The sequence below is a fragment of the Salminus brasiliensis genome, chromosome 7, assembly GCF_030463535.1.
Source record: "Salminus brasiliensis chromosome 7, fSalBra1.hap2, whole genome shotgun sequence".
NCBI classification, from domain to species: Eukaryota; Metazoa; Chordata; class Actinopteri; order Characiformes; family Bryconidae; genus Salminus; species Salminus brasiliensis.
Window position 1 is genome coordinate 2,922,999 of NC_132884.1, and position 14,703 is coordinate 2,937,701.

General features: G+C 44.5%; 1 protein-coding gene across 1 annotated transcript in view; it reads left to right on the plus strand.

Moving 5' to 3' along the window:
- prkcaa (protein kinase C, alpha, a) overlaps positions 1–14,703 on the plus strand; it is a 151,907-nt gene that overhangs the window by 116,435 nt on the left and 20,769 nt on the right. The window contains 2 exon segments of the mRNA XM_072683428.1: positions 7,956–8,036; positions 10,023–10,130. Coding sequence (XP_072539529.1) covers positions 7,956–8,036; positions 10,023–10,130 — 189 coding nt within the window.

The following is a 14,703-nucleotide window of genomic DNA, read 5'->3' on the forward strand; positions in this document are numbered from 1 at the left end:
GTCCCAATACTTTTGTCCATACAGTGTATTTCAGTACCGATTGATCTTTCTATTTGGTGGCTATTTTCAGCAGTTGCTGTGTTGAATGTGATGTGTCTAATAAATCTTTTTTTGCAGATTTAAATGAAGTAAATTAAATGCATCCCATTTTCCGGGCCGCAGTAGCTAAGCGCCGCCTCAATGGGAGCTCATTGATTTCAGTTAAACCTTTTGCAGCTTAATTGAATTCTGTTGAGTGGTAACTAATGGTTACAGCGCTAATGCTGGTATGTGTGTGTGTGTAAGAGAGAGCAGTGTTAATGGCTGATTCCCTCGCTGGCTCCCACGATTCTTAATACTGTCCTACAGAACACACACACATAAACACAGTCCTGTCCAGACCGGCCCTCGGGTTCGAACTGGTAAAGAACCTGCAGGTGATTTAAACTTTTGAACTGATCAAACTTTTGGTTCTTCATGGAACCAGAAGCGGTTCTTTTATGGCATCGATCAAAATACTCTAGCACCTGTATTTTCAAGACTGCAGCTGTAGACGTTGGAGGTGAGGACGCAGGACAGGTCTTCTGTTGAAGACTCTTCCATGTAGGTCACAGTAGAACAGTGCACCACCCCTCCAGAGTCTGCTCAGTCCTCCAGAACGTCTTTTGCAATCAAACCAGGGTTTTGATTAGCCTTTTAGCAATCCTACCTGAGTATGCCTTGATACACTGAATGGACAAAAGTATTGGGACACCTGCTCATTCATTACTTCTTCCAAAATCATGGATATTAATAATCCTTATCCTGCTTATCTTGATTTTGTTGGAGTTGCTGCCTCTAAATGCCTTGTTTTCTGTGACGCCACAACAAAAGCAAAGCTTTCCAAGTAGGCCGGATTTCCATCTATGGCCTGGATGGACTGGGATGGACTACAAGAGGAGGGAAAAGTGAGGCACTAGTGAGGCATTAGTTTTTCCATGGCACGGGCCCTTTAACAGGGGTCACACAGCGACGTTGGTAGTGGGTATTGATGGTAACCTAATGACCGTCTCTGTTCTGGTCAGCGTATAGCCTCCCTTTATGGGCCATATGTAGATAGTCCCGCAGCACTGGACAATGGAGTGCGACTGCCCTGCTATAAAACGCTCAGTCATGATGAGGATACAGTGACAAGGATCCCTCCGTCTCTCTAATGGTCATGCCGTTACGCTAATGAAGACAAAGACTGCTATAAAAAATATATGTATATATTCACAGCCTGGACATCATCTGACTAGTGGAACTTTGCGGGGGCAGAGTGAGAGAGGGCAAGATCAGGCTGACGTAGGCCACCTGGGACGTGGGATGGTGTTGTCCATAAATATTTGGACACATTGTGTATTTGTAAAAATGTATTAATTTGTTTATTTAAGTCTAGACGAGGCTGCAGAACGAGTTTAAATAGTAAATTAAACTCTACAATTTAAAATAATGTATTAAAATTAATTATAGTGTGTAAACGCCGACATTCAGGATCAGAAAGGAATATTTTTAAGCAATTTATGTTAGAAATGTGCATTCTTTTTACTTTTCCATTAAAAAAAATTAATAATCTGAGTAAAATATCAGCTGTAGCCATGTTTATATTAGCCTTATAACAGTAAATCAAATTCTAATATATAATATTATTATAATATATATAATTATAATATATAATATATTCTAAGATAATTATTGTATATGTGAATGGTTAGAGGATTTTACAGTTGTGCTGTTGTGCTAACTAGGGTACTTTTTTGTAGCACAAATGTCTAATAGTGAAACTCAGGGACTGTGAGTCAGTGTGCATGTGTGAGTGCAGGTGTGCAAATGCATGACCATCTGTTCTCGTGTCTTTCAGATGTACGAGCATCACTTCAGCAATCTCTCTGAGTCAGACTCTCTCTCTCTCTCTCTTTCTGACCTACATACTCGGTCAGCAGTGTGTTATCTGGTGACAACATGTCTTACATTAATGTGAGCGTGTGGAAGCTGGAGATAGCAGTGCTAACATACATGGCTAACCAGGCTAACATTAAACACAGGGGTGTGACGACACACACGGACACACACTCGCGCTGCCTTACTGCTTGATTAACAGTAGATTGAAATATGTATATGTATATTATGTACAGATCGGCCATAACATTAGTACCACTGACAGGTGAGGATAAACAGACTCTTGTGGAGTGTAATGCCTCAAATGCTCAGATCTGTTGTGGAGTCACAAGGGAGACCCACTCAATATTATGTGGTACTAATGTTATGGCTGATCTGTGGACTTCCTAGCCTACCTTAACTAAAATGACTGTGGGAATCACAGAAGAACGTCTAAGGAACTGCAGGCCTGGCTCGCCTCAAGGTCAGTGTTCAGTAGAAGGAGACGGTATCCATAGAAGACTTGCAGCATCCCATCCCGTATTAGGATCACCATGTCAAACATGGTGGTGGTAGTGTGATGGTGTTGGAATGCTAGGCAGTTTCAGGGCCTGGATGACTGGCCATAACTGACAGAGCCTCAAATTCCACTCTCCAGCAGGAAGCCCTGGATCATCAGTGGGTCTAAGTGCAGGTAGTTGATGGTACTTTGCCCATATTGCCAGGATCTGTAAATGTACATAATCCCATCACATGAAATCAGACGCATAATTCATCACTCATTTAACACACTGCTCTGGACCTGCCTCTGCTGGCAAGTCATGCTGGGGTCTCACTGATGGTGTTGAGGACAGTATTTTTGGCAGAACTGCATCAGTGATGCTCCCCTACTAATTACAGCACTGTTCTGCCTAACGGAGCGACACCTTTTTATTTAAGCGTCATTCGACCACTGACACGTGCAGACAGATCAAGCAATTAGCTTCTGGTTTAACAGCGCTGTCTCCGCCAACAGACAGACTGGGGGGAAAAGGAGGAAGACAGCTGAAGCCGAGATGTAAAAAAAGAAGGAAATGCTCAGCTAGCTCAGAGACTGGACTTACAGCCATTGTCATACACCCCCATAGAAAAGCCTGTAGAGTTGTGGAATAGCTACACCATATGGACAAAAGTATTGGGACACCTGCTCATTGGTTGTTTCTTAATCCTGCTTTTGTTGGAGTAACTGTCTCTGCTGTCTAGGCTTAGAAGAAGGCTTTCTACTAGCTGTTGGAGGAGTATTGCTGTGAGGATTTGATTGCATTCAGTGACAAGAGTGTTAGTGAGGTCAGGATGTTGGATGACAATCATCACACCACTGCATCATCCCAACAGTATTGCATGGAGCACCATCACCATCATTCCTGCTCCACAGCTCAATGCTGGGGGGGCTTTATACCCTTCTAGCCTACATCTGGCATTAGGCAGCATGGTGCCACTAGGTTCATTGCTGTTCATTGCTCTAGAGCAAGGGTGGGCAACGTGGGCTGTCCCCCACAGTTTACTGTGAAAAGCCAAAAACTGTGCAGAAACCCAGCCCTCCAGGCCTGGAATTGACCGCCATAATTGCCCACCCCTGCTATAAAGAGTCCTGCTCTATAGAAACTAGACAAGCAGTATGTGTGTGTGTGTGTATTTGCAAATTTGTATCAGCAATGGATGCAACTTAAAGTACCTGAATGCATTCATTGTGGACAAGGGGTGTCCACAAACCTTTGGACATATTGTGAGTGTATTCCCTAGCTCTGATATACAGGAGCTTCTGGTAAGAAGCACACACACAACCTTGAGTTGTGTGATCCAGAACTGTCACATGTTGTCAGTGTGACAGGAAACACACACGCCCACACATGCGCACACATACACACACTCAGTTTGCTGCAGTAAGCTGACGCCAAGCCATGTGGGCTGCATTGAAAGCAGGGAAAAGGGAAACGTCCAAAAGTCTGTGGACACCACTTCTTCGCAGGGAATTCTGCAGTGAGCTCAGTGTGGGTGAGGCGTCGACTAGAGAGGTACGAGGCCCCTCAAGCATTGGGCTGTGCAGTGGATGGAGGGGAGGGGAGGGGGGTATCAGCCACTGGGAACAGCATAGCAATCACCTAGCAACTGCAGAGCAACCACCACAGGAACACCATAGGAAAGGATACAGAACTGGTCATTCAGCATCTGGAATTGACCTTGATCTTGTGGCTGAATACAATCAGATTCTCTTCACAACAACATTCCAATATCTAGTGAAGTCTTGATTTTAAAGGAAATGATGGATGAGACGATGGCTTGGACTCGGTGGGTGGGTAGGATGGACCTCCCTGTGGAAAGGATGGACCCCCTACAGTGCTAGCCAATGAGGGCGTCGCTTAGCTGAAGTGACAGACAGTGAATTGGCAGTTAGTGTTCCCCAAGTGTGTTGAGCTGTCCAGGGATTTGGGGTTAAGCCAGGGTCCAGTCTTGCTGATGTAACCCAGGGCTTTAGCCGTAGTTCTAGCAGATGCAGCTGTCGGGCCTCGCGTTTATTTAAGGAACTGTTGTAATCAGTCCGGCTGAATTAGGGACCGTCTGAGGTCTGAAATGTTGCAGCAGAACCCAATTTGCACCGTTTTCCCCTCGGCCCAAACACACACACACATATACACACACCCTGTCCAGCAGCAGTGCAGGCGAGGGGCAGGTCAGTGTGAGCAGAGTGTGTCACATGAGATCGCGTCAGAGCGAGTGTCCGAAACACCTCGGTAACGGCGTGGGCATGGTCTTGTCTGTGAGTGTGTGTGTGTGTGTGTGTGTGTGTGTGTGTGTGTGTGTGTGAATCGATTAATGAGTAAAAAGTAAGTGTGTCCAGATGTATGTAGACACCTGATTCATATATTTATAGGCAGTAGCTTCTACTCATCTGGGAAGGCTTTAGACTAGTTAGAAGTTGGAACATTGCTGTGATGATTTGATTGCATTCACTCACAGCAGAGCATGGGTGCGGTCATGTGCTGTTGTTGGACGATCGGTTCTGGACGCTCCAGCTCCAGAGAATACTGGAGTTACTGTAGGTTGCTATGCTGTTGCTAAGCAGTCATTACGCTATCCCAGGTGTTTCTTATGTGGATGTTAAGTGGTTGCTGTGCTGTTGTAAGTGGTTGCTGTGCTGTTGCTAAGCAGTCGTTACGCTATCCCAGGTGTTTCTTATGTGGATGCTAAGTGGTTGCTGTGCTGTTCCAAGTGGTTGCTATGCTGTTGCTAAGTAGTTGGTATGCTCTTCCATATGGTTCCTATGCTGTTGCTAAGCAGTTGCTATGGTGTCCAAAGTGGTTGCTTCACAGCTATAAGGCTTTTTCTACGCTGTTTCATGTGGTTGGGAAGTTGTTTCTAGGTGGTTGCTGCGGTGTCCAAGGTGGTTGATATGCAGTTTCTAGGTGGTTGCTATTTAACTGCATTCAGGCACAGGAGAGCATCAGTGAGGCCAGATTGTGATGTCAATGATTAGTTCTGCCACCACAACTCGACCCCAAAGGTGTCGGATGGAGCGCCATCCTGCCCGGATTTGATGGCATCTCAGGACGTTCCTGTGTGGATGCTAGGTGCTTGCTGAGGAGTTGTCATGCTCTTCCAAGTGGTTGCTATGACACTGCTTGTGTCCACATTTTTGATCTTTATCCCCCCATACACACACACAACCCCAGCTGCCGACGGAGTGGATTTAGAAGTGTGACCTTCAAGCCTTGACCCGACTCTGGGGAAAATGGATTTTCAGCGGACGCCGGCCCACTCCCAGCTATTTTTAGCTCTGATATACTGTAACTGTCCAGTCAGCTCATGAAACTGTCCTGTCTGGGAGCTTCAGCTTCTTTGTCCTTGGCCGGTCATGTCACTGCTGGCGGTAATATCCTGGAGTAACATTCTACACATCCGACTGCCCAAAGACATTTCACTCAACGCCGGAAAGTCAGACATTCCAGCACTATGAGAAAGGCTGTAGTGGTCATTTCCACTGTTCAAGGTTTGCTGATTTATCGAATAACACATTTGTGTGTGTGTGTTTGTGGGTGTATGCGTATTGTCCCGAGTACATGACTACGAGTTGGTGCTGGATGCCTGTAGGATAGGTGCCAAAGGGTCTGTGTGTGTTTCTGTGTGTGTGCCTCTCTTAATGATTGTATCCCAGCCACAATACACACTGCAGAGTGACCAGCACACATAGAGTCGCACACCCACACACTCAGACGTGGGGAGTCATAATCGTAGGATTACTCTACCGCCTCAGTCCACACGCTTCTCTACCTTAATACCAGGCGTGGGCTAGAGGGGTATAAAGCCCCCCAGCATTGAGGAGCTGTGGAGCAGTGGAAGAACTGTGTTCTCTGGAATGATGGTTGGTGGAGCTTCATCCAGTACCTTTCGGAGGAGTTGGGGATGATGAGGTGGGGTGGTGCTCATCCAACATCACTAGCGCTCTTGTCCCTGAATGCAATCAAATCCTCACAGCAAGGCTCCTCCAAAATTTAGTAGAAGTACTTCTTCCAGCCCTGGAGAGTAGAGACAGTTACTTCTCTTTTTAATGCCCCTGATTTTGGAAGAAACATTAAAGGAGCAGGTGTCCAAATACTTTTGTCCATATAGTGTATTATTTTAATTAGTCCCTAATTTAAGAGATATGAATTGTAATGTAATAATCTGGGTGTCTGCAGAGTTCTGCAGCAGCTCCAGCGGGTCACTGAGTCCAGGGGATGTTTCTGGTAGCCAGAATCTGCATTAAATAATCACTGTGTGCTTTTATTGATGGGGCTTTCCTGGCCTCTACTCTGCTCCGCTTAGGCTTGGTGTGTGTGTGTGTGTGTGTGTGTGTGTGTGTGTGTGTGTGATGAATGTCCGTCTTCATTAAGTTCATCTTGGGGCTGCTTTGTTAGAAACTTCATCCAGAGGCTTTTTGAATAATTGAAATGCATATTAAAAATGACTGCATGCATTATGCACACACACACACACACACACACACACACACACACACACACACAACCATACACACACACAGCATATGCCAAACCTTTTAGTCATTTTAGAGCATGTGTGTGTACAGTATTCGTATCTGAAGAATTTGTGTGCATCTATGCTACTATATTCGAGTGTGTGTGTGTGTGAGTGTGTGTGTGTGATGACTTCATTCCAAGCCTGTTTAATTACAGCGTAAGTGATGTTAATTGGGGGGTTCGTTGTAGCAGATGGTGAAGTTGGAAGGAAAGCCATGCAAGGCCGTGCTGATTGAGCCTTGCTAACCGCTAACAGCTAACCGCTAACAGCTAACTGCAACACAGGCCTACAGATTAGCGCAGACAAAGATCCAGACTGAGACACTACAGACAAAAGCATTGGGGCGTCTGCTTCGTCCTACTGTCCAGAGAACAAGGCTTTCTGCTAGATTTTAGAGGAACATTGCTGTGGGGATTTGATTGCGTTCAGCAACAAGAGCTAATCCCAAAAGTATTGGCTGGAGTTCCACAGTTCAGTGTGGATGCTAGTTGGTTGCTATGCTGCTCAAAGTGGGTTCTGTGCTGTTGCTAAGCAGTTGAGGCTGCGATTCTGTGCCACATGGTTGCTAAGCAGTTGCTATGCTGTCCCAAACGATTCCCATGTGCTTGCGGCGCCCAGGGAGCAGGGAGGTTTAAGGGCCTTGCTCAAGGGCCCAGCAGTGGCAGCCATGCTGCCCTTGCTACCATGTGGGGTATCAAAAAAGCTAACATCTGGCAACATCCCAGAAACCACTTCAGACATGGTAGCAACTGCTTAGCAACAGCACATGGTCGCAGCTTGGGTCGAACATGGGTAACGAACCCACTACAGCCTCAGTTACTATGCTGTTACTATGCTGTTCCACGTGGGTGGTGTTTCGCCATTCATTCCAATGAGGAAAAACAGCTGCTCCGCGGAAACCATACCACGGATCAAAAAGCAGGTGGTCAGCATCAGATGACCGGTCCTAATGATATGCACATAGTGCAGCACCCCTCACACTGCTGTGTAACTGATTGTGTGTGTTTTTATGTGCGTTTGTACAGATCATAGCGTACCAGCCATACGGACGCTCCGTGGACTGGTGGGCGTACGGTGTTCTGCTGTACGAGATGCTGGCCGGACAGGTGAGTCCACACTTACGCCCCTTCTCTGACCTCGCAAATAATCATGTCAATTAGAAGGTACACTGGATTTTTAGCCCTTTGAATATGTTCAACCTTTATGTCGTCCATAAATGAGCGCATGCTTCATTAATACGGTCAAATAATAATGAATAATGAACCATATATTTAATACATACACTCCACCATATGTCCAAAAGTTTGTGGACACCCCTTCTAATGAATGCTTTCAGCTACTTTAAGTTGCAGCCGTTGCACACACACAGCTACAGTCCCTGTAGAGAAAATGTTCTACTGCCAATAGAATAGGACTCTCTGGAGCAGATAGAAATGAACCTAATGCCAGGTGTGGGCTAGAGGGGTATTAAGCCCACCCCAGCAGCATTGAGCTGTGGAGCAGTGGAAGAACTGTGTTCTCTGGAATGATGGATGGTGGTGCTCCATCCAGTACTTTTCTGGTTGGGGGTGATGAGGTGAGGTGGAGATCATCATCCAACATCCTGACCTTATTAACATCACCCATGTTGCTGAATGCAAGCAAATCCTCACAGCAATGCTGCTCCAAAAGCCTTCTTCCCTGGACAGTAGTCGGATGAACTCTTTTTAATAGTCTTGACTTCAGAAGAAACAATGAAGTAGCAGGTGTCCAAATACTTTTGTCCATTTAGTGTGTTTACTTTGTAATAAAGCATTCCTACAAAGAATGTGGGGGCGTAAAATTTCTAAAGTTTCATGGTCATGGATCCGTTCTTTCTGTTTACATGCTTTATATAACCACCTCAATCCACCCACCCCTGCCACACACACACACACACATGTAAACACGTAGACACAGGATGTATACTAGTGTATTGTATATCCCCTATTCTTAGACGCAACATCTCTAATCGGGTATGTTTTCAAGCCTATTAAGCGTTGTTGTTTTTTTTGGCTCCAATCCAACCCCGTATCCTAATCCATAGCTGTTCATCGATCACTTCCATTAATACCGGCCTGCATCGGATCCGGGGTGTATTTTTTTAGAATGAACGGGGCTGTAAGTTGTGTCTCTTTCCCTGAGTCAGCACTGTGGCCACGGAGGAGACACCTAATATCGTTTTACTACCGAGCCAGAGGGCTTTAGTCATTCAGGCATCGTCCAGAGCGGGATTAGAAAAAGGAGGAGAAAGGGAGAGGGACCACAACCACTGCAGAAATGCCTCATTATGGTTTCAGAGGCTTTTCCACCTCAGAGCTGAGTGTGCTCGCTGTAGGCTACTGTTGTAGTTGTTGTTTCAGTGTGTGGGCCGGTGTCAGGCAGCCCAGCTGTAATTCTCATCATTTTGGCTCATGCAGCTTCTGCCAGGTTTACCTGTGGTCCCGCCGCAGTCGCTCCGGGGCTTTCTGCCAAGCACAGCCCAAAATAATGGCAGCAAAGTGCTTCAGTTTGTGATGAACGAGACAGGTGGTGTTTCTCAACGTGTTCCTGAGAGGTGGCATCTGGCCAGGTGACCCTAAATCCAAGCAAAACACCCAAGAAGAGTCCTGTAGAAGTTTCAGTCTAAAACCTGTAAGATGCCATTGCTATACTAAATGGACAAAAGTATTGGGACATCTGCTCATTCAGTGTTTCTGTCCAGGGTTATGAGAAGGCTTTCTACTATTATTCGATTGCATTCAGCGATGTTGGATGGATGATCACCACCCCATTTCATCCCCAACTCCCCAGCTGACCCCAAAAGAACTGGATGGAGCTCGAAGAACACCGTTCTTCCACTGCTCCACAGCTCAATGCTGCTGGGGGGCTTTATACCCCTCTATAGCCCACGCCTGGCATTAGGCAGCATGGTGCCTGTAGGGTCATGTTGTTGATCTGCTCCAGAGAGTCCTGGTTATTCTATTGACAATACGTCCACTACAGGGAATAGACAAGCTCTGTGTGTGTGTGTGTGTGTGTGCATTTGCACATCTGTGTTGGTAGCTAAGACTGAGATGTTTTCGTCTCCTCAGCCTCCCTTTGATGGTGAAGATGAGGATGAGCTCTTCCAGTCCATCATGGAGCACAACGTGTCCTACCCCAAATCCTTGTCCAAAGAGGCTGTGTCCGTCTGCAAAGGGGTGAGTACACACCTAAGAAGCGTTTGCATATTTATTTATGTGTGTGTGTGTTACATGTGTGTGTGTGTGTGTGTGTTTACACACCCGAAAACATTTAGAAAACCAAGCTATACTTTTTTTTTTTTTTTTTTAGCCAAGCAGAGAGATCAGGTGCTTCGGGTATAATGGTGCTGGAGGGGGCTGGGGAGCTCATATGAGGTGGGAGTGGGTGGGGGGGGCCGGGCGTAGTTTGTGTCAGGAGGATTATTTACTACACCAGTGTCTCTCCAAAGAGTGCTCTGTATGTGGTCAGCAGGACTAAAACATGCTTATTCTCCTCAGAGATGTACAGTACGCGTAAGGACTACTGCCCTACTTCAGGGACCAACGCGAGAGTCTCTGTACACCCCTGGGTTTGACCTCAGTCATTATGAGAAGGAGAGAAGGAAGTGTGTTCTCCATAAACAGAGGCAGGGCACATAAAACCCCTTACTAGGGAGATTTTTAAAATGTATCCTGACCTTAGAAACCAGAATAGAATTGTAGATTGTTACTGTAAATATGTCAATAATAACATCTAAGACATCTAAGGGCTACTTAATCTACATTATCTTACAATTACTTAAACATTCATTTTAGGTGCTTATATATGTGTGTGTGTGTGTGTGTATATATACATACATAGATATACTATATATACTACATATATATATATATATATTTAGTACCAGTCACAGGTTTGGACACACCCGGTTGAATGTGTGCTGACCATCCTTTGATCCAAATGCCTGGGTGACCATATTATTGCTTTCTAATAAGAGGACACTGGTATCCACTGTAGTTAGGAGGTTGAGGCTGGGGTGGTCAGGTGGGCCATGAGTTGTAGAACCATGGCAGTGTGTGTGTGTGTGTGTGTGTGAGGGTTCATTAGACTCACTCAGCTGCAGATGATCAGAACATGGTTGGAGAGGATTATTCTGGAGGACTCAGGAGTCTGATTTAAACCTCAGACGTTTAGTCTGGTCTGCTCTTGATCGATGGTTGAAGTGAGGGGTGAAGAAGATCAGCATGTCCAGATCCAGAGAGCTCTCTGAGGCCTTCAGAAAGAAGGGTGGAGAGGCAGAGGAGTCTGGGTAGGAGTTTAAACAGATCTCAGACCAGTTAGGAATCAGAAATTCCTCTCTCTGCTTTCTCTTTCACTCTGTCTGACACTCGCGCTCACTCACCAAGGTGTTGGGAGGTTCATCCGTATTCATTAGGGTAGAGCTGTATTAAGGCTGTATGTGTGTTAAGGCTGTATGTGGGGTGGGGGGGGGGGTTAATGGATATATAGTGGCTGTCAGAACACTGACCCAGATAAACACACAGCGAGAGAGAGAGAGAGATAGCGAGAGAGAGAGAGAGAGAGAGAGAGAGAGAGAGAGAGATAGCGAGAGAGAGAGAGAGAGAGAGAGAGAGAGAGAGAGAGAGAGAGATAGCGAGAGAGAGAGAGAGAGAGAGAGAGAGATAGCGAAAAAGAGAGAGAGAGAGAGAGAGAGAGAGAGAGAGATAGAAGGGAATGTGCGTAAGAACTGCTGTCCTGTTCAGCTATGTATTGATTTTGCTTCTCATTTTAATTATTATTAATGTTCAGGTTCTGCTCCTTCTTCTCTGCATGACCTCCTTTGACCGTCACCTTTTTCTAAGTCGACCAAAAGACCTGATTTACTAAAAACAAACATATTAAATTAAAATTATTATTGTAATATTGCAGACATTCATTTACACCTTAGGAAGCTCATTTTCAGTGTTTCAGAGTTCAGTCTAAGCAGTAGAAGCGTTTTCTGCTTCTCCACCTACAAGTCCTCCCAAACACATTCAACGATGTTAAGACCTGGACTCCAGGTTTAAGCTTAGCCAGCTACTATATTGCACACATTCACGTTTTTTTATCCAGTAGCAACAAGATCCAAACTTCCATTATCAGAAATATTATCAGAATATATAGAATTCATTCAAATTATCTGTAAAAAGAAACAAATATTATATTAGAGAGACAGACGATGAGCTGACCTAGAGAAACAGACCTATTTCTGTGGCTGGGAGCGCTAAATAATAAATCAGTAATGAGAAATGAATGCATACAGAAAGCTTCAGTTGGACCGCAGGTGTTCTCACCTGAGCGGGAAATTCAACCCCTCAACTGTAAAACACTTTTCGCAGAGGTGTGTGTCCATCAGGGGCTTTCAGAGAGACAGCTCTCCATGTGGGCAGTAGACTGACCCCTGAGATTTGTATTTGCCAAAGAATACATGTGGTGTGTGTGTGTATGTGTGTGTGTGTGTGTGTGTGTGTGTGTGTGTGTGTGTGTGTGTGTGTTTGCGCACATGCACATTGTCCTGACCCTGTAGGCAGGGCAGAGAAAACCAGGGCTCTGACCTCCAGGAGCAACTCACTCACACACACACACATACACACGTATATATATATATATATATATATATATATATATATATATATATATATATATATATATAATTATTATATTAATATTACTCATAGGTACACACATATACTCACATCTATTTATATAATACACATCATTACATATAGGTACTTACATATAGATGTACAATATATGGGATATATGAAGATTACTATATACAACTCCGGAAATAATCCGGAAACTACTTACTATTTACTATTTATAGTCAGTGTGTTTGTGGGAAATTAACATTTGCATTTTATTTCATAAACCCTGGACAACATTTCCCCTAAAATCCAAGTAAAAATATTACTATTTAGAGCATTTTATCATTATATTTATTTGCAGAAATGACAACTGCTCAAAAACGACTGCTCAAATAATGCAAATAAAATATTATAATAATTATAATGCAAAGAAGTTCAGATTTATGCCATTAATAGTCTGCAAATTCAGGAAACTCAGTTTTGTTTGATAAAATGCCTGGAATAAAACGACTGCCGTACACATAGAGATGCAAATGAGATCGAGAGGAAGAAACCAAGACCCCAAAGGAGACCCACCTCCTCTAGTGGAGACCGGATAGCAGAACAAATAGCAGAGACCAGAACAACTGAACACAGTGACAACGAGCCAATGGCTAATGTGACATCAAGCCATAAATGATGAGAGTGTGAGTCAGGGTGGAACAGTCTTATGTGCAGCTGTGCAGTGAGACACAAATGAAACTATCAGAAAATCCAGAGCGAGGACGGGCAACCCTGGGCAGAACAGTAGGAACAGGGTAACCCAGTACATGGGAAAGAAAGAACGAACACAGAGAAGAAGGAAAACCTATTGTGGGAGAGCATGGACCGGGAGACCACATATAGAGAATATCTATTATACATTACATATATATATATATATATATATATATATAGATAGATAGATAGATAGATACACATAGTTATTCCATATATAACACATATGGGACATGTGACCTGTCCAGCTGCAGCGTATCAGATGAGGTTTTTCTCTCCCTCTGCTCTTCTGCTATCTGAAGTTCAGACCGAGCCTCTTCCTCTCTTCTGTACAGCTGTGATGGAGCCGTCAGCCTCGTCCACTGATTTATTAAACACAGCTCCTGTCTGTTAGTTCAATTTATTACTTTACTGGGATAAAAATAGACCTTTCAGAAATCACAGAGCCGAGGAACACATCTGCTGGAAAAGCGTAATAAAGACAGTCTGCCTTTGCATCTTTTTGTACAATCAGCATTTTTTACTAGCGTCTAGAATCCCTAGAGGCTGCTAACTACTGCAGACACACTAGACATCACATGACAATCAGAGGTTTAGTTAAAATTGCAAAATTCAAAAAATATATATCGATATTTATATTTAAACAGTGGATTTTCTGAGGATTTAAGCTCTTGTTGGATGTATAAACAGTAAGTGTGTGACTTTGTTGGGGGTGAAAAATGCTCAGACGCTGTATTATAAGCCTATTTACCACCCTGTTATTTTACCTCAGAATGAAACACACTGATTGTGCCGTTTATGGAGGGGTTGTGTAAAAATAATATGGAAAAAAAACAATAAGCTCTGCTCTGATTGGCTGGTTTACGGCACCGGCGATGGCTCACAGAACCTATTTGCAGCTGAGTGTCCTAAACAGCAGACCCCATGCAGCCTGAGAAAATAACTGTGAATTACCTGAGCCTGGAGCTGCTGGACTGGACTAACAGTAATATCACACACACACACACACACACACACAGGAACACCATGGCTTTTGTTCTGGGGCCTACAAGCCTGTTTACAGCCCTCACCAGATACCTTCTCTCTCTCTCTCTCACTCTCTCTCTCTCTCTCTCTCTCTCTCTCTCCCTCTCTCTCTCTCTCTGGTGTACGGCGCTGGTGAGATCTAACCTGCTCATCACTGTTTGAAATTGCACTTCTCACAAACACCGGAGTGTATTATGATGAAAAATGGGACGTTACTGCCTGCACACACACGTACACACACACCACAGTGATGCATCCATGCCCCAGGCAGTGCTATGAATTAGTTCTGTGTGTGTGTGTGTGTGTGTGTGTGTGTGTATGTGTGTGTGTTTCTGAAGCAAGAATGAAGCCACTCAGCCTT